At 53.9% G+C, this 19,406-nt stretch overlaps 1 protein-coding gene across 1 annotated transcript in view; it reads left to right on the plus strand.

Annotated features, from left to right (window-relative positions):
- The window catches only part of NOD1 (nucleotide binding oligomerization domain containing 1), a 37,792-nt gene that overhangs the window by 9,979 nt on the left and 8,407 nt on the right, over positions 1-19,406 (plus strand). The window contains exons 3-11 of the mRNA XM_066354014.1: positions 1,871-1,956; positions 4,137-4,446; positions 5,492-5,666; positions 8,568-10,392; positions 13,228-13,311; positions 14,532-14,615; positions 15,682-15,765; positions 17,105-17,188; positions 18,071-18,154. Of these exons, the coding sequence (XP_066210111.1) occupies positions 4,243-4,446; positions 5,492-5,666; positions 8,568-10,392; positions 13,228-13,311; positions 14,532-14,615; positions 15,682-15,765; positions 17,105-17,188; positions 18,071-18,154 (2,624 nt within the window). The 5' untranslated portion in view covers positions 1,871-1,956; positions 4,137-4,242. The remainder of the gene's footprint in view (positions 1-1,870; positions 1,957-4,136; positions 4,447-5,491; positions 5,667-8,567; positions 10,393-13,227; positions 13,312-14,531; positions 14,616-15,681; positions 15,766-17,104; positions 17,189-18,070; positions 18,155-19,406) is intronic.

A 19,406-nucleotide genomic window follows, 5' to 3' on the forward strand; every position in this document is an offset into this window, starting at 1 on the left:
CAATCTGTGGTCAGGGCACATATAAGAATCAACCTGTAAATGCATAAATAAGTGGAACAACAAATCGATGTTTCTCTGTCTCCCTCTCTCCCTTCCTCTCCTTCTCAAATCAATCAATCAATAATCAATCAATATATACAGTGGTACCTTGAGATATGAACAGACCAACATATGAATTTTTTAAGATATGAGCTGTGACTTGGTCCATATTTTTGTTCGAGATCCGAGTGAAATTCTGAGATACGAGTCGTGATTCTGCAAGCTGCTGCTAGTTGGCGCGTTGGCACACAGGTCCAGTATTGGCAGTTTGATATTAGAGTTGACTGACTTACGAGCTCGGTTACAGAACGAATTAGATTCGTATCTCAAAGTTCCACTGTATAGTTTTTAAAGAGCAAAGAGTGGTGGGTGGGTCTTCTCTTCTATATAAAACAAAACCCAGGCAGGCAAAGCACCTGTCAGAAACCGGCTTCTGCAGCCCCAGAGAGGGTCTGGGTGGTGACAGGGAACATGAGATAATGGTCAAGGCACAGAACATACATGTGCCATCGACTCTTGAACAACATGGGTTTGAACTACACCAGACCCCTTCTGTGCGGGTTTTCTTCAGTAAATACTGTCAACGTATTTTCTCTTCCTTATATGCTAATAATCAACAGGTTAGCTTGTTGGAAAGGCTTCCAGTCATCAGTAGGCTGTTCGTAGTTAAGTTTTGGGGGAATCACAAGTTATATGTGGATTTTTGACTGCATGGGGAGTAGGGTCCTCCAACTCCCTGAACGGTTCGAGGGTCAACCATAGTGTTATACTGAACATGTGAAAAATTAGTGTAGGCACCACTGCCCATAGAGAGGAGCAGCCCGTTAATAGTGGGTGACAGGTGACTTCCTTTTTCTCATCTCCCAGATTTTGCGCAGTGACAGGTATTGCTTTCCCACTTGGGCACAGTGATGAGAGCACAGAAAGGAACATCTGTGTGGAGATGGAGGACATCTTTCTAAAATGTTTTTTTTAACGTTAGCATCTCAGTTACAAAGAGTGCACATTTCATTTCGGGGCCCCTGGCATAGCGGAAAGGAAAGAGAGAAGCAGGCCTGGGGTCAACCCCTCCGTGGAAAGTGGAACTGAGTGTGTGGGGTGGGGTGGGGTGTGGGGGGGCGTAGGTGAGTTCTTTGGAGGCATCCCTGTGACTCCTGGACAGAAACGGGAATGGAGGTCAGTCCCCGCCCACGAGTCCTGCTTGCTCTCCTGGGGTGGGCGGGGCCCCTCTATAAGTGAACCCCTTCTCTGAGACTCCCCAGTGACCTCAGGGCGTGCATTCTGACCCCGGGTGGGCCACAATGCCCCTCTGAGACCCAGCCCTCACCTGCCTTCCCCGGACTTCCAGCTGATCCCCACCTCCCTCCATTCTGGGGTTCTAAGTTCCCCTCATTCTGAACCCTTTGCTTTCTCTCCTCCATTATCAGCCTCTTGCTTCCCTTCTGTCATATTTTTTTTCCTCTGCTTTTTGTGGCCTGGTAGGTTTCTGTTGGTCACAGTCTGTCTGGTCCATCAGACCCTGGAGGGCAGGGGTACAGTGGGCTCTATTCACTGTATGTCCGTCTGCCCCACGAATGCCTGAGGAGTGAAATGTCAACAGGAGGTCTGCCGCTCTCTGGGAGGCCTCTCACCCTTGCTGTGCTTGTCCGCTGGTGGATAAGCCGCCTCCCCGACCCTGTGACTGACGCTAAGACTGACTGGACACAGATCCTCCCAGGCAGGGGGAGCTTGCTACGATTTCAGCCCTACTACCCGCCTCCAGTTTCTCCTGCTGCCGGTTTCATTCATTCATTCATTCACCATTCATTACAATCTTTCTTTGATTTGGCAGGTGTCAGAAAGAAAATGGGAAGTGAAGACCGAAGGTTTTAAAATATCCTGACTTGCTTCAGAGAACGATGCCAGAAACTTAAAAAGGTGTTGTGAACCACTAACTTAAATTTCACATTATCGACTGGTATTCCTTGCGGGAACCAATTTTCTAATGCTGTGGATCCTAAAATGGGTGGTAGAACTGACCACAATAGAAATCTGAGAGTATCTGATAGTGAAGCATCTTTTTAATGGAACAGAAACTAATCAATCATTTTCATCCCTTCGGATCTCTTGCCCCTCTGTTGCTCAGAATGTTAAATTATGCTGTTTCTTGCTCCATCATTCAGGTTATGAAAGGGACGTGATTGTGTGGGGTCCCGCTAAATTTCACTACAATGCTTGCAGTGTATCAAAGACCAGGATAGGCACGTGTGCCTTGAGGGGAACAAATCAAGAACCGCTGGGCTCGAATGTAACAGATGGGGCTTCTGAAACGTACATCAAGGGCACACAGTGTTTACAAATCTATGGATTTAGTTTTCGAGCTCAACAAAAAACTAAACACAACCTCTCTGGAACGTGTGGGTTTCCCTACCTAGACGAAGGACTAAGAGGCCAGTTCAAGGCTTTGCCACTTCCGAGATTATGGTCCATTTAATATTCACAAGGGTGACTGCAGAGGTGGCTAAGGGATGTTATGTCACAAGAAAGCAGTCGGCGCGATTTAGGGGCAGCCTGGGTGAACCCAAGTGGTTTTGTAATACCCAAGTAGCCCGGGCCCCTGCTCCTCCCCACGCCGGACATTCAGCACATGCACAAGGTTTCCAGGTGTTTCCAGGGAGCTGGCCTCTCTGGGCCCCCGCCACTTGGAAGTCTGTGCCAACTCTCCTTCTCGCCCACCCTCGGTCCTGCTTCCCTCCACACACGGCCGTGTTCCTCCTTCATTCCCCAGGGTGCTGTGCAGAGCAGACTCTGCTGAAGGGATAGGGCGGCTGGCGTAGTGTGGTGGGAGGGCTACAGCACAACCCAGCAAGGGCAGTAACGACCCCCAGGGTCATCCCTGCTCCCCAGGGTCCTGGGCTCAGCCACGGCAGACTTCATGCTGGCTGTCTCTCTGCTCGGGCCATCTGTGGTTTAGACCAGTGTTCCCCAACCTTTTTTGGGCCACGAACCGGTTTAATGTCAGAAAATATTTTCACGGACCGGCCTTTAGGGTGGGACGGATAAATGTATCACGTGACCGAGACAAGCATCAAGAGTGAGTCTTAGACGGATGTAACAGAGGGAATCTGGTCATTTTTTAGAAATAAAACATTGGGCCCTGGCCGGTTGGCTCAGCGGTAGAGCGTCGGCCTGGTGTGCAGGGGACCCGGGTTCGATTCCCGGCCAGGGCACATAGGAGAAGCGCCCATCTGCTTCTCTATCCCCTCCCCCTCCTTCCTCTCTGTCTCTCTCTTCCCCTCCTGCAGCCAAGGCTCCATTGGAGCAGGGATGGCCCGGGCGCAGGGGATGGCTCCTTGGCCTCTGCCCCAGGCGCTAGAGTGGCTCTGGTGGCGGCAGAGCGACGCCCCGGAGGGGCAGAGCATCGCCCCCTGGTGGGCAGAGCATCGCCCCTGGTGGGCATGCCGGGTGGATCCCGGTCGGGCGTATGCGGGAGTCTGTCTGACTGTCTCTCCCTGTTTCCAGCTTCAGAAAAATACAAAAAAAAAAAAAGAAAGAAATAAAACATTGTTCAGACTTAAGTATAAATAAAACAGAAATAATGTAAGTTATTTATTCTTTCTCTGTGGACCGGTACCAAATGGCCCACGGACCGGTACCAGAATGCGGCCCGGGGGTTGGGGACCACTGATTTAGACCCAGTCTCTCTCCTGTCCCCACGGCTCCTCTGCTCCCAGGTCCGGGCCTTTTCCCCTCTTCGGGCATGTGGAAACCTCCAGTCCCAGTTAACCTTTTTATGGAAAATAACATACCTTTCCATCTCTATTCAAGTCTAGGATTGGGGCACATTTAAAAATAATAACTATTCAAAAGTTTTGCTAATAAAACAAACAAACAAATAAAAAAGGTTTGTCTACCTCTGGTCACCTACCTTCGCCATGGAACCCACCGGCAGACGTAATTAAATGAGGATTTTTTTTCTTCTTTGCTGCATCTCAGATCACTGTATTAATGAAGCGTGACTCCCACCTGCTCCGAATAGATGTATTCCAGGACCAAAGGAAGGGGAGGGGCCGTTCCACAGCTTTTGCTTTGTTGGTGATTTCTTTTTGTCTCTTCAGGGACCTCACAGGGAGGCAGGGGCCCTGGACCCTGATTATCCTCTGCCAGAAAGACACATGTGGCCAAAGATGAATCTCGGACAAGTAGCCGCCGGCGACTTGAACCATGGAGACACGGGGCGGTGGTGAGATGGAAATCACCCCATTCGAGTTCCTTCACCGCCACATTCAGTTGTTGAAAACCAACCGTGAACTTCTGGTCACGCACATCCGCAACACCCAGTGTCTGGTGGACAACCTGCTGCAGAATGACTACTTCTCGGCTGAGGACGCGGAGATCGTGGGTGCCTGCCCCACGCAGCCTGACAAGGTGCCGGTGGCCGGCAGCGGCCTCGGCGGGATGGGGGGCTTGGTAGCCAAAAGGGGCTTCTCCCAGTCCACCTAAGAGGAGAGCATTGGGCGTTCACTACATCGGGCAGGACTTCCTATGGGGACCGTTTCTAGAACCCAAAGGCTTGAGTGAGGGGCTCATGACACAATCACGTGCTGTAACCTCTGTGTTCGTGTCCAGAGCAGACTCACAGGCCTCTCCTGCCTGTGTGCGCGCAGGGGTTCCACAATGCCCCAATGTTAGAGTCACTTTGAGCAGGGAGGAAGAGGAAAACGAGCGTAGAACCCTCGCAGCCACGCTCATCCAGGGCCTCTAAAGGCCGGGCCGCTGCGCGCTGCTGGTAAGAGTGAGCGTGGCGCTCTGGTCTGGGCACGCCTGCATCCAATGGAGAACTCTCCCCCGTCCCCTGTGGGAAGTCTTACCAGCCCTCAGTTTCACTCCACCTTTGTGTCATCTTCTGAAAAATGAAACTGGCAAGACCCAAAACTCCTTCCTGCTTAGGGGAGTGACAGACCTGTCTGTTCCGTGATCCTGCTGGGCTCAGACCAGAAGGGTTTCTAGGGAAAGCATCGTAGCTCATTCTTGTCATGTTTCCCCTATGTTTTTAATAGTACGTTGCCTTTTATAAAAAGCTTTAAATTACTACACGGGGGTCTGTTTTCCCCTTGCTGAGTGGCCCAGTACCCCCCTCATATGCCTAAGGGGGGACTTTCTCCCCTCCGCGCTCACTCCTGGAGAGTGATAGTGTTACTCTAAAGGAGAGAAAAGGAGACACGGAAAATTCCAGAGGTGGGCACGGCTCTCTTTGTGAGTCGGACTTTATCTTTAGGCTCCTGGAAGCCTCCTGGTTTCTTGGAGCTGTGTGGTTTCATTTCTGCCTAAGGTAGAGTCTGGCCTTCGACGCACAGCCTCTCACTCTGGCTGGGTGGCTGGTCTGGTTCTAGGCTGCAGTCAGAGCTTGGAGCCCCGCAGTGGGGGGGACACGGAGAGCCAGTCTCATGCCCTCATGCTGTGCCGCCACCAGGTCCGCAAAGTTCTGGACCTGGTGCAGAGCAAAGGCGAGGAGGTGTCCGAGTTCTTCCTGTACGTCCTCCAGAAGCTGGCAGATGCTTACGTGGACCTCAGGCCCTGGCTGTCGGAGATCGGCTTCTCCCCCTCTGAGCTCATTCGGAGCAAAGCTGTTGTCAACACTGACCCAGGTACAAGCCCGCCCCGGGGGGGACTGCAGACACCAGGCAGACAAGGCCCTGGCGTTTGGAAATGCTGTAGCAAGTAGGCTCATGAGGACATGCAGCTGTCCCACCACGGCCAGCCCTGCAGCCCAGGGGACTGGCACTGCAATGCCTGCACGTGGCGGGCCTGCTTTATGTAGCGCCCGTGGGCGGGGGGAAGGGCTTCTCTCCTGACTTCTTGCTCGCTTCCTGTTCCGACTTATGTAGATATTCTCATGGTGGCACAAATTCAAGGTTGCATTTTTTTCCCCCTTTGAAGAATCTTTTTCAGATTTGATTTCAGGCAAAGTATTCTTCGGTCACCACTGACTGCCAGTCCTTATTTCCAAAGCACCATGGCGCCCCATTAGTCAATAAATTAGTTCAACAGGGATTGATGTGCCTAGGCACTGTGCTGGGAGCCAGGGGTCCAGTGCCCGAAGAGAGGGCGACAGTGAACCGTCACACACACATATCAGTGCAGATGGTGACAAGGACAGCAGCAGCTCAGGGTGCTGCTGGAGCCCATGCTTGGCCCGCAGCTGGTCTGCGGCCTGGGGCTCTGCTTCCGGAGCTGTGGCCTCTTCCCGCTGAGATTGCTGGTGGCAACATACTAGCCCCAAAGTCCTACACTCTGACTTTTATTTATTTATTTATTTATTTTTAAATTTTTTTTTCAAAGATTTTATTTATTCATTATAGAGAGGGGAGAGAGAGAGAGAGAGAGAGAGAGAAGGGAGGGAGGAGCTGGAAGCATCAACTCCCATATGTGCCTTGACCAGGCAAGCCCAGGGTTTTGAACCGGCAACCTCAGCGTTTCCAGATTGATGCTTTATCCACTGCGCCACCACAGGTCAGGCTACACTCTGACTTTTAAAGAATCCAGTTTGACCTTAAAAACAAAGGACAGCCCTGGCCGGTTGGCTCAGCGGTAGAGCGTCGGCCTAGCGTGCGGAGGACCCGGGTTCGATTCCCAGCCAGGGCACACAGGAGAAGCGCCCATTTGCTTCTCCACCCCTCCGCCGTGCTTTCCTCTCTGTCTCTCTCTTCCCCTCCCGCAGCCAAGGCTCCATTGGAGCAAAGATGGCCCGGGCGCTGGGCATGGCTCTGTGGCCTCTGCCTCAGGCGCTAAAGTGGCTCTGGTCGCAACATGGCGACGCCCAGGATGGGCAGAGCATCGCCCCCTGGTGGGCAGAGCATCACCCCTGGTGGGCGTGCCGGGTGATTCCGGTCGGGCGCATGCGGGAGTCTGTCTGACTGTCTCTCCCTGTTTCCAGCTTCAGAAAAAATGGAAAAAATAAAAATAAAAAAATAAAAATAAAAACAAAGGACAATGTCCCAGAAGGTCTGTGTTCAAGGGAAACCAGGCCAACCGGTAGGGTCAGGGCCAAGTTAACCACCGGCCACTGCTGGCTCCTCACCGGACTGCCCTTCCCACCTTCCTCTGTTTCCTCCCCTGGGAACAAAGGGGAAATATTTCCATGATGAAGAGTTCTTTCACAGGGCTCTCCATGGGTCCCTTTAGGCAGCTCCTTGGGTAGCTTTTAAAGTATAATTCATGCGACAAGAAACTGGATGTGAAATGCTACATATATGATTCCATTTATATGAAAAATCCAGAGAAAGCACATTTATAGAGACAAAAAGCAGACAGGCAGGTAGTTCCCTAAGGTCAGGGGTGGGGACTGACGTTGACTGCAAATGGGGTTATGATGGAGACATTCTAGAACTGGATGGTAGCGATGTTTGCGTAACTCAGTCAGTTTCCTAAAAATCAGGGACCATTACACAATACCTGTCGTAAAATAGGTGAATGTGATGGTATGTCAAGTACGCCTTCGTAAAAGCTGTAAGAAATAGAATTCACTTTGCAAATTTTAAGCAGACACCCAACTTGGACTAGATGGACAGGAAGGCTTATAGATAAATCTGGGGATGTGCACACGTGTCTAATGTTTGTTAAGTAAATTACCCTTAAAGTCCTAAAACCATTTTAAAGGAACTTATGGCACACGTTTTTGTCTGGGGAAGGACCCCCTTCCTCCTGGGGTGTGGGCCGCACCCCATAGCTCTGGTTTGCCGAGAGCGTGGCGCCACGGGAGCATGCCACTCTGTCTGCTCCTGCCGGGCAGGCCCGGGGCTGTCCCTGGGGTGTGCACGTGCCAGACACCAGTGACGCCCAAGCCTCAGCTTGGGGACGGCACTGGTGTGCCCTTCGTAGTATAAGAAGGCCGGTTTCATCTTAGTGGACTCACTCGTGGTGATTTAGATATGGCGCAGCTCTTTGCAATCCAGATATAGCCTCCCGTGTCGTATTTTCTCACCAAACGTGTTGGCATTCGGTTTTGTGAGGCTACGTGTTGTTTCCAGAGCAGAGAAATAAGCCACAGAAAGGTCAGGGCAATTTCTGCCTCAACAACATGAGTTTCAACAGGGACGGGCTCTACTGAGCTGATCAGGGCCCTGGGGATGCGGTGGCCTGGCCCTGGAGGGCGAGAGCTTCAGGTTTTAGCTGGAGTTCAATGACCACCTGTGCAGAAGGGCAGGGAGCCCTCTCAGACACTGATCCCAGCTGAAGTCCGTCACCCTCTGGCGGGTTCAGAGGTCAGGCAGAGGTGTCAAGGCCTGAGGACCTGCAGGTGCTGGAGATCTGAGTCTGAGACTCTGGGAGTCTTCAGGGCCTGCATTGGAGGCCTCCTCGCTCTTGGCCTCAGGGTCCAGCTTGTGGGTTTGAATGTGTCTTGTTTCTCCTCCTAAGACCGTCCTGGTTGATGCTAGTTGTTCTCTGCTTCTCTCTCTCTCTCTCTCTCTCTCTCTCGCTGCTTCCACCTCTCCTGGGGTCCCGAACTTCTCGGACACCCATGCCCCGCCCCCCCACTCTCCCTCCAGTGAGCCGGTACATCCAGCAGTTGCGACACCAGCTGGGCCGCAACTCCAAGTTCATCCAGTGCTACTCGCAGAAGGAGGAGGTGCTGTTGGAGGACATGTACATGGACACCATCGTGGAGCTGGTCGGCTTCGGCAACGAGAGCCTGGGCAGCCTGGGCAGCCCGGCCTGCCTGCTGGACCACTCCACGGGCGTCCTCAACGAGCAAGGCGAGACCATCTTCGTCTTCGGGGACGCGGGCGTGGGCAAGTCCACGCTGCTGCAGCGGCTGCAGAGCCTCTGGGCCGCCGGCCAGCTGGACGCCGGGCTCAAGTTCTTCTTCCACTTCCGCTGCCGCATGTTCAGCTGCTTCAAGGACAGCGACGCGCTGTCGCTGCAGGACCTGCTGTTCAAGCACTACTGCTACCCGGAGCAGGACCCCGAGGAGGTGTTCGCCTTCCTGCTGCGCTTCCCCCACACGGCCCTCTTCACCTTCGACGGCCTGGACGAGCTGCACTCGGACTTCGACCTGAGCCGCGCGCCCGACGCCTCGTCGCCCTGGGAGCCCGCGCACCCGCTGGTCCTGCTGGCCGGCCTGCTCAGCGGCGTGCTGCTCAAGGGCGCCACCAAGCTGCTGACGGCCCGCACGGGCGTCGAGATCCCGCGCCAGCTCCTCCGGAAGAAGGTGCTGCTGCGGGGCTTCTCCCGCAGCCACCTGCGGGCCTACACGCGGAGGATGTTCCCGGACCGGGCGGTGCAGCGCAGCCTGCTGGACCAGCTGGAGGCCAACCCGCAGCTCTGCAGCCTGTGCGCCGTGCCGCTCTTCTGCTGGATCGTCTTCCGCTGCTTCCAGCACTTCCACGGCGCCGCCGCCGGCTGCGCGCGGCTGCCCAGCTGCACGGTGACCCTGACCGACGTCTTCCTGCTGGTCACCGAGGTCCACCTGAACAGGACGCAGCCCCGCAGCCTGGTGCAGCAGAACACGCGGAGCCAGGCGGAGACCTTCCGCACCGGCCGGGCCACCCTGCACTGGCTGGGCCGGGTGGCCCACTGGGGCATGGAGAAGAACCTCTTTGTCTTCAGCCAGGAGGAGGCGCAGGCCTCAGAGATGCAGGAGGGCGACCTGCGGCTGGGCCTCCTGCGGGCCGTGCCCGAGCTGGGCGTCGAAGGGGACCGGCCGGCCTATGAATTTTTCCACATCACCCTCCAGGCCTTCTTTGCTGCCTTCTTCCTCGTGGTGGATGACAAGGTGGGCACCCGGGGGCTGCTCCGCTTCTTCCAGGAGTGGGCGCCTCCCGGGGAGGCGGCGGCCGTGTCCTGTCCCCGCCGCTTCCTCCCTTTCCAGTGCCTGGGAGACGGTGGCCTGGCGGGGGAAGACCCCTTCAAGAACAAGGACCACTTTCAGTTCACCAACCTCTTCCTGTGCGGGCTGTTGTCCAAAGCCAAGCAGAGGCTCCTGCAGCACCTGGTGCCAGCGGCCACCCTGCGGAGGAAGCGCAGGGCCCTGTGGGCGCACCTGTCTGCCAGCCTGCGGTCCTACCTGAGGAACCTGCCCCGCGTCCAGTCCGGGGGCTTCAGCCAGGTGCAGGCCATGCCCACCTTCATCTGGATGCTTCGCTGCATCTATGAGACGCAGAGCGAGGGGGTGGGGCGGCTGGCGGCCCGGGGCATCTGCGCCAACTACCTTAAGCTGACCTACTGCAATGCCTGCTCGGCCGACTGCAGCGCCCTGGCCTTCGTCCTGCACCACTTCCGCCGGCGGCTGGCCCTCGACCTGGACAACAACAACCTCAACGACTACGGCGTGTGCGAGCTGAGGCCCTGCTTCAGCCGCCTCACCGTCATCAGGTGGGGCCACCCGGCGCGGGGGTGGCGGCAGGCTGCAGGGGGCCAGGCTGCGGACACCAGGAGTGGGGGGTCCCGGAATACCCTGGGAGCTACGACCGCTGGCCGTGGAACACCCAGACCTTCTCTGGGTCAGGGGGGCAGAGGGCAAGGAGCCGAGCTTCAGAGCCGGAAGCACCTGCGTGAGCCCCAGCTGGGTGTCCCTGAACACGCTGCTTAACCTCTCTGAGCCTCCGAGTTCTCCTCTGGAAAAAGGAGATGCTCATATCCTAGCAATGACAGTACGGTTGACCCTTGAACAATGCAGGGGTTAGGGGTGCTACACTCCCCCCCCTCCAGCAGTCAAAAATCCACATAGAACTTTGACTCCAAACACTTAACTAATAGCCCACTGTGGCCTGGAGGCCTTACCAAGAATATAAACAGTTGATTAAGACGTACATATTTTGTATGTTACATGTATTATGTACTGTATTCTTATAATACAGTAGAATAAGTTAGAGAAGAGAAAATGCTTTTAAGAAAATCATAAAGAGAAAATATATGTATCTTAAGCATTCATAACATACCTCACTTTTTCTTAATTTTTAAAAAATATTTCTAGGCTGTGAGGTTTTTCAAATTTTCGCAAATCTCCAAAAATTTTTTCAATATATTTATATTTATTGAAAACAATGCATGTGTAAATAAACCTGCAGAGTTCCAACCCATGCTGTTCAGGGGTCGACTATAATAACAATCAGCATTTATGGAGAATGGGTGAAGTCATTATATACATTACCTGATTTAATCTTCTTAACGCAACCCAATAAGTTCAATAAAATTTTTAAAAAATTAATTAAAAAAAGACACAATCCTGTAAGGTAGATGCTGTTACTGTACTTTGGCAAATGAGGACGCGGAGGCACAGAGAAGTTAATAAGTTGCTCAAGGTCACACAGCTGGGCTGTGGTGGAGCCAAAATTAAAAGGAACCTACCTTTCAAGATGTATGTGAGGCTCAGAGACAGCCCATGATTGCAGAAAAGGCAGACTTAGTGTCGTTGGCATTAGTTGCTTCCCATGATCAAAGCCAGCAGCTCGGAGCCAGGGATCTTAGTAAAAAAAAATACCACTTCTTGATCAGTTTCCTGTTTGATGGTTAAGAGAGGCCTGTCTGCTTTCTTCTACTAGCATTTCCTGTATACACCTTGTAAATCTCTGGGGCGTGCATAGCGGGGGGGAAGGGGGGGGTGTCGTTAGTTCTCTGTTGTGTGGCTCATGCATTTCTGGAGAGCAGAGGGGATTTGCCATTGTTTCTGGGTACTTGTTACACCAATACCAGAGTATAGTTTGTGTGGGGACGGTGGGATACAGGGAGCCCAGGGCGGCCCTGAGCTGGGAACCGGGAGGCCTGGAGTCTGTTCTTTGTGCTCAGCCAGCATCTCTCTGTCGGCAACCACACACTCAGTGCCTCCCCGAGCTCATCTCACGAGATGGAAACTCCGCACCAGTGCAGTGGTCTTGCCCCAGGCAGCTGTCCCCAAATTTCTCACCACACCGGAAAGGAGAAAGCAGGAAGAAAAGGGCCATCCCAGGGAAACAGGTTGCATTCCCTTAGGACCCTGGTCGGCAAACCGCGGCTCGCGAGCCACACGCAGCTCTTTGACCCCTTCAGTGTGGCTCTCCCACAAAATAGCCCGTGCGGGCGGTACCTCGATAAGAAATGTACCTACCTATATAGTTTAAGTTTAAAAATTTTGGCACTCCAAAGAAATTTCAATCGTTGTATTGTTGATATTTGGCTCTGTTGACTAATGAGTTTGCCGACCACTGCCTTAGGGTATCAGTTAGGATTAATTTTGGCTAAGAGAGAAAATTCAAAATATTGGTGTTTACAAGCTTTCTTGTCTCTCATGCAAACGCCTACAGGAGGGGCCGTCCTGGGCTGCTGTGGCGCTCCCAGGACCCTCAAGAGCTCAGGCTCTCTTCTGCCTTGCTACCCCGCTGCCCTTACTACCTGACTTCCACCTCTTGACCCAAGATGGCTGCTGAAGCTCCGGCCATCCAGTCAACATTCTAGCCACCAGGAAGAAGGAGGGGCAAAGAAGGGGGCACACCCTACTGTTTTAAGAAGACTTTTCAGTTATGCCTAGTGAATCTTGTGCTTAAATTTCATGGGGCAGAACTTATACACAAACGATGCCCAGCCACAAAATGAGGGATGCTGTTCCTAATAAGAAAGCAGAGATATTGGGAGTGGCTAGTAGCTTCTGCCACCCTGGGATGGCAATGCATTGTGCAAACACACTGTGCCCCAGCACGAAGGTGGGTACCCTTCTGGCAGAGGGGCCCAGAGTGTCTGACCTGATCATTTGAATGAGGCCTAAAAACACAGCTTTTACCTGTTCAGCCTTTTACTTATTAAAAAGGTCAACACCTGGGCCTAATATGGCCCACGGCTGGCGTTCGTAGATGAAGTGCTATTGGAACACAGCCACAGCCACTTGTTTATATACTGGCTGCTTCACACTAAGGAGCTGAGTGGCATGGAGGCCGCCCACACGTGCAGGGTATCAGAGGTGGCTGTCCCTGTGTCCTCCCTGTGTCCTCCGTAGTCCTTGTGTTGAATCAGGGCTGTGCTGCCGTCTCACTATGTGTTCGTTCTGGGTGGGTCTATCAGCTCCACAATGACCAGGCTCTTTGGGGGCTGTCTGTCTGCTGCTACAGCCCTTCCCTCAGGGGGCACCGAGAGCAGGAAAAGTCCAGGACCCATGGGCTTCTGATCCTCGTGACACGAGTGCACCCTCTTAGAGAGCAGCTGCTCCGGTGTGTAACTTCCTCTGCTGTCTCGTTTCAGACTCAGCGTCAACCAGATCACTGACAGTGGGGTCAAGGTGCTGTACGAAGAGCTGACCAAGTACAAAATCCTGACGTTTTTAGGGTATGTATTTCTCAAGAGCCCTGGGCCAGCCATGTAGTAGTAATACAGAACAGCAGGAAACGGCCCTTCGCGTGAGTGACCAGATGGTTGGGATTCACGGCCAAGGGCACCAGGAAGAGTGCTGGACTGGGAGCCGAGAGTCCTGGGTCCTGCCTTGGGTTCAGCTGGTGGCCCTGCGGGGCCATGGTCTCCTTGCTTGTGTAACTGGGATCCTAATAGTTCAAGCAAGTGGCTTCACTCTTGGTGGCGGGGGGACACAGTGAGAGACCATCTCGGGATACGCTTTATAAACACTGGAGTACCATTTATGTATCAGACTTCACTGCTATGGGTCCACGAGCCCCTTGTCCAGAACCTGGGGAAGACGCACATCAGAACTCAGCGTGCGTGCCACACAGCAGTGACAGCGGGGTCTAGGACAGTACCCCATTTTTAAATACTTGAATATTTCTGCAGCCAGTTGGGATAAAGACCACTAATAGCTCTGTATCAGTTGCCAAAGTAATTTTGAAAAGCTTTGGGTTTTCAGAGCCTGGAATTTCAAAGTTGGAGATAAAAGATTGTGGGCCCATCCGGCCTGCCCCATGGCCACTGTTGACTCTGTAAGCTGGAGCCCGCTGGTCAGCCTCTTTGGGCCTCAGTTCCCTAAGCTGATGAATGAGGACATGGACACACAGGGTGCCAGGCTGCCTCTCAGCTCGGGAGCAGCGAGGAACCCTTGAATCCTGTCTGGTTCCCACGTTCAGCTGCTTTGAGTGTACTGTTGAACTGGCAACAAGGGGTAAAATGACTAAAAGGTAGACAGTGAGGAGGTCCCAACACTCAGAGACTTCCTTCCGTCGAGAGGCTCATTGGTATATTTATCTAAAAATACCCATCGCCCGCCATCTATCAAGCTCTTATAGGCAAGGGCTTGGAATGGTCTCACGTAATCCCTATGACAACCCCGTCAGGGAACTATCACTCTTACCCCAGTATTACAGATGGAGAAACTGAGGCACAGAGCCGTTATGTAACTTGCCCTAGGCCATCAAGCTGGAAAGTGGTTTCGAACGCAGCCTCTGAGCCCCCAGAGCTGGTCTCCATGTGCCCTTTCTTTCTTCTCTTAACCCAGACTTGGGAAAACAGACAGCGCATGCTCAGTTTAAAAAAAAAGGGGGTGTGGCCATCAAGACAACAGCGGGAGTCATCAAGTGTTGTGACTGTGCTTTCTCTCAAAGCTTGTACAACAACCAGATCACCGATGTCGGAGCCGGCTACATCGCCAGGATCCTGGATGAATGCAAAGGCCTCACACACCTTAAGTACGTGGTGCGGGCGTGGCAGGCTCATCGGTAGCTTCTCTCGGTCACGCCTCATTATTCAAACCAAGAGTAGATGTCACCCGACAGCGCTCTCACCCTAAAGCCTTCTTCTGCTTGCCTGGGAGCTTTCCTGGTAAAAGGAGGAGACCTGTGTGTGGAAGGGGAGCTGGCCCCGGGCAGGGTTTCTGACCTGGGGGGGGAGGCTCGGGGTGTGGGGGGAAAGCCTGGCATTTTGACTTTATTAACTAATGACAGGAAGACAGGCCACAGCTGTCACCCTTTGAGGAGGTCTTTCTTCCCCCCCAAGGAAGTCCCCCCTTGTCTAAGTCCCTTCAGGCTTCTGTAACGACCTGCCGTAAGCGAGGTTGTTTATAAACACCGAAAACGTGTGGCTTACGGTTTTGGAGGTTGCGGAGTCCAGGACTGACGTGCGGGTAGGTTAGGTGTCTGGTGAGGCCTGGTGGTGTCCTCACCTGCTGGGAGCAGGGGGCAGGTGAGCTCTCTGGGGCCTCCTTTACGAGCTGCTGACCCCATTCCTGAGGGCTCCACCCTCGTGACCCAATCACCTCCCACAGGCCCCACCTCCTAATCCCATCACGCTGGGGGTTAGGATTTGGAATACGGGTTTGGGGCAGGTCACGAACATTTCAGACCGTAACACCCATCTAGTTGCAAGAAAGAGCTGGCTTTACCAAGGGTGACAGGAGCCCCTGGTGCTGCCCTGGTGACGGGAACACACGCCTTGACCATCTGCAGCTGAAACCGGAACCTCCCTGGTCTGGTGGAAATGAGGGATGCTCCGGTGCTTCTTTATTTAAAGGACCCCTGAGAAAGCTCAGGTCGCCAAGTTTCTGCAGATCGTTACCATCTCCTGGACAGGAATCCTGGAGGGCTCTCCTCCCGGCTTCGGGCCCTTTCCTGACTGGGAGCACAGGGCACAGCTGCTGTGGGTCCCAGGAGAAAGGCCACACCTCCCAAGGGGGACCAGAGGGGCCCTGTGCTGGGGACCAGGGTGGCCGAGTCCCCTCGCGGCTGGAGGCTGACATGTGCACGGCTCTCTCCGCAGACTGGGGAAAAACGAAATAACGAGCGAGGGGGGCAAGTGTCTCGCGCTGGCCGTGAAGAACAGCAAGTCAATCTCTGAAATCGGGTGAGTGGAGACAAACGCACGCGCATGTGCATATCACAACCTGTTCTGTGTCCGTGCGCTCCTGCTGGTCTTGTGCATAAACACACCAGCAGGACTGCTGGGCCAGTCGTGGGGCTGGGCACAGACAGCTTTCATCACGGAGGCCCTCGTGGGCCCCCCTGGCTGCTGCACAGGAAACGCAGTGGGGTCCCGGACTGCCTGCAATGTTCATTGCGTGGACTTTTACTTAATTCATGCAAAAATCAGTGTTATCACCTCCAGCCAATGAAGGGCGCTATTCCAGCCCTGTCAAACAAGCCCCGTGTGGTTCCTTGCCACAGACAGATGCTCTCCATTTTCAGAATATTATCTATTATTCTCTAGAGATTTTTTTTTTAGTTTAAATTTTTCTTGTGGCATAACACACAACATACACGTCACCATCTTACTCATCTTTAAGCGTACAGCCCAGTGGCACTGAGCACATTCATGCGGTGCACAACCATCACCACTATCCATCTCCAGAACTCTTTCCATCCTGCAGAAAAGATGCTCTGTAGCCATTAATCAATAACTTCCCCTCCCCCTCCCACCAACCCCTGGCGGTCACCGCTCTCCTTTCTGTCCCTGTTTATTCGTACAGTAGGTCCCTCACAGAAGTGGAGTCACACAGGGCTTGTCCTTTCGAGACTGGCTTATTTCACTTGGCCTGATGTCCTCAGGATTCATCCAGGTTGTAGCCTGTGTGAAAATTTGCTTCCTTTTTAGGGCTGAATAACAGTCCATTGTATGTACAGACCACAGTTTGTTTAGCCACCCATCTGTCCAGGGACATTTGGATGGCTTCCACCTTTCAGCTGTTGTGAATAGAACTGCTTTCGGTTCCTTTGTGTATATATATGTAGAAGTAGCATCGCTGGGCCAGGTGGTAATTTTATTTTAAAAAATTTTTTTGAGAAAACACTGTATCGTTTTCCACAGTGGTGACAGCATTTGACATGCCCACCAACAGGGCACAAGAGTTCTAATTTCTCCACATCCTCGCCAACACTTGTATTTTCTGTTTGTGTGTGTGTTTGTTTGTTTAATAGTAATCATGCTGATGGGTGTGAGGTGGTATCTCTTGTGAGCCTGGGCCTGCAGACGGACTTGCGGACGGACTTCTTTTCACAGCTTCAGCGGCTCTTTCTCCCGACACTTCTGTCTGGATCTAAAATCCGGAGCTGGCATAGGATGTCATGGCTGGGCCACAGCTCCGGGGACAGAGCAAAGCCACCTGCCGGCTGGGTGTGGTGTGCAGTCTGGCGTGGCCACCGGCAGCAAACCAGCCCTGACTTTCACTGTCTTACTCTGCCCGCAGGATGTGGGGCAATCACATCGGTGACGAGGGAGCCAAGGCCTTCGCAGAGGCGCTGAAAAACCACCCCAGCCTGACCAACCTGAGGTAACCGCCGCCTCTGTCACCGGGGGCCCCGCCCTGGTCACTCCCTGTGCCTCTTGGTGTGCCAAGGGACGAGCCAAGGGGAAGAGGGCGGTTCGCTTTCCCAGGGAGAGGGATATTTGTGTGTGATTTTTCTTTAAAAAATGATTTAATTATCTAGAGTCAAGTGCATTACTCTTGAGTGTTCCCCTCGGTGATTTGACATGGGTACATCCAGTATAACCACCACCCAGGTCGAGACACGGGACACCGTGAGCCCCTCGGCCACCGCCATGCCCTGTGTGGGTGGGGAGGAATTCTCGAGTCCGGATGAAACTGAAAGCGACAGTCGGCAGCGGATTCCTGCCCCTTCCTCGTTCTCAGGGCGGTGCTGGGACAGAAGGGACCCTCTGTCTCTGTGTGCAGACACGCTCCTCCCAGCCCTCCTCCAGGCCTCCGGCCAAACCTCAGAGACTCAGGTGTCCCCTGTGCCTCTTGTTCTCCTGCCGTGGAGGAGAGGCTGGGCCGGAAGGGGGATGGCGGAGTCCTTCTTCACGAGGACAGAGGAGACCTCTCCAGCGCTCACTGGCCGGCCCCCCGACAGGGCCCTCCCCTGAAGCAGGACTGGCCAGGCCTCCTCAGCCTCCAGCCTGCACTGTGACCACGTCTCACCGGTGTCCAGTTTCCCACGCGGCCTCTCCGTGGTCAGCCTTGGACCTGACCTCATGCTCAGAGCATGAGCTCTGGAGCAGCAACGCCTGGGTGGCTGCCGGCGAGGCCGAGAACTGCTGCTTCTGCCCCAAGCCGGCCCCGGGCAGGGCCACCTCCGGCCGCAGCCACCGGGCTGTCTGGGTGGCCGAAGCCAAAGCCTAATGTAGTAATAACCCACCCCGTTTTCCTCCCTAGTCTTGCATTCAACGGCATTTCTACAGAAGGAGGAAAGAGCCTCGCGCGGGCCCTGCAGCAGAATGCGTCTCTGCGGATCTTCTGGTAATGACTGGAGTCGTTTTGAAAGGCTGGGTCTCGGGGTTGATTCCAGAGACTGCATGCAGCCAGGAATCTTTTTTTTTTTTTTTTTTTTTTTGTATTTTTTCGAAGCTGGAAACAGGGAGAGACAGTCAGACAGACTCCCGCATGCGCCCGACCGGGATCCACCCGGCACACCCACCAGGGGGCGATGCTCTGCCCACCATGGGGCGATGCTCTGCCCCTCCGGGGGGTCGCTCTACCGCCACCAGAGCCACTCTAGCACCTGGGGCAGAGGCCAAGGAGCCATCCCCAGCGCCCGGGCCATCTTTGCTCCAATGGAGCCTTGGCTGCGGGAGGGGAAGAGAGAGACAGAGAGGAAGGGGGGGGGGTGGAGAAGCAAATGGGCGCTTCTCCTATGTGCCCTGGCCGGGAATCGAACCCGGGTCCCCCGCACGCCAGGCCGACGCTCTACCGCTGAGCCAACTGGCCAGGGCTGCAGCCAGGAATCTTAACCGAAAAGCTGCCTGTCAGTTGAAAAGGCTCTAGGCCTTTCCTCAGAGTCAGGTCGATCCTGTCCAGCCATCCCCGGCAGCGCGGCAGGGGGAAGGGGCCCAGGGGCGTGTGGTCCAGGCCTTAGCCTGCTGCGCCAGCCCGGCCCTCCGGAAGCCCTCCACCCGTTCCACCTGTCGGGCCAGCCTCAGGACCCGCACGGTGCCCACTGGTCGTGCTCTTGGCTGGGACTCTTCTTCCTTCCTTCCTCCTCTGAAACTGCCTTCCTCCCCACATGGGCTCCTCCTTCCCCGGTAGCCATGTTGGGATTTGGCCTTTGTGCTCAGCTCACCTGTCACCTGTCATAGGATGCCCACTGCCCTCATGCCCTCCCTGCCCTCTAGGGCACTAATTAAACGAGTGCTGCCTTCTGACAGTGCTCTTCCTGGGTCCCTTTCTTCTCCTGGCCATTATTACTTAACTGGATTCATTTGTGTCCTATCCACTGGCCTGTCTCCTACGTTCCTCACGGGTGAGGAGGCGACGGTGTCACAGGGCTCTGTGTCCTCTTGTGGCTCAGCATTCACGAGTTCCTGCCTAAACTAGTTCCTGAGAATGTCCTCATGAGGACAGGTTCGATGTTGGACCTGCTGGCCAGAAAATGCATTTTTAATTATTTTCCCCTCAACAAGTGTTAAAAAAATATATATTTTGAAAAGTAATATATGCTTTTTTGGAGAAAAAAAAAAGATGCTGAAGTCTAAAAAGTAGGAAGTGAAAGTAT

Source organism: Saccopteryx leptura, chromosome 12 (genome assembly GCF_036850995.1).
Source record: "Saccopteryx leptura isolate mSacLep1 chromosome 12, mSacLep1_pri_phased_curated, whole genome shotgun sequence".
Taxonomy (NCBI): domain Eukaryota; kingdom Metazoa; phylum Chordata; class Mammalia; order Chiroptera; family Emballonuridae; genus Saccopteryx; species Saccopteryx leptura.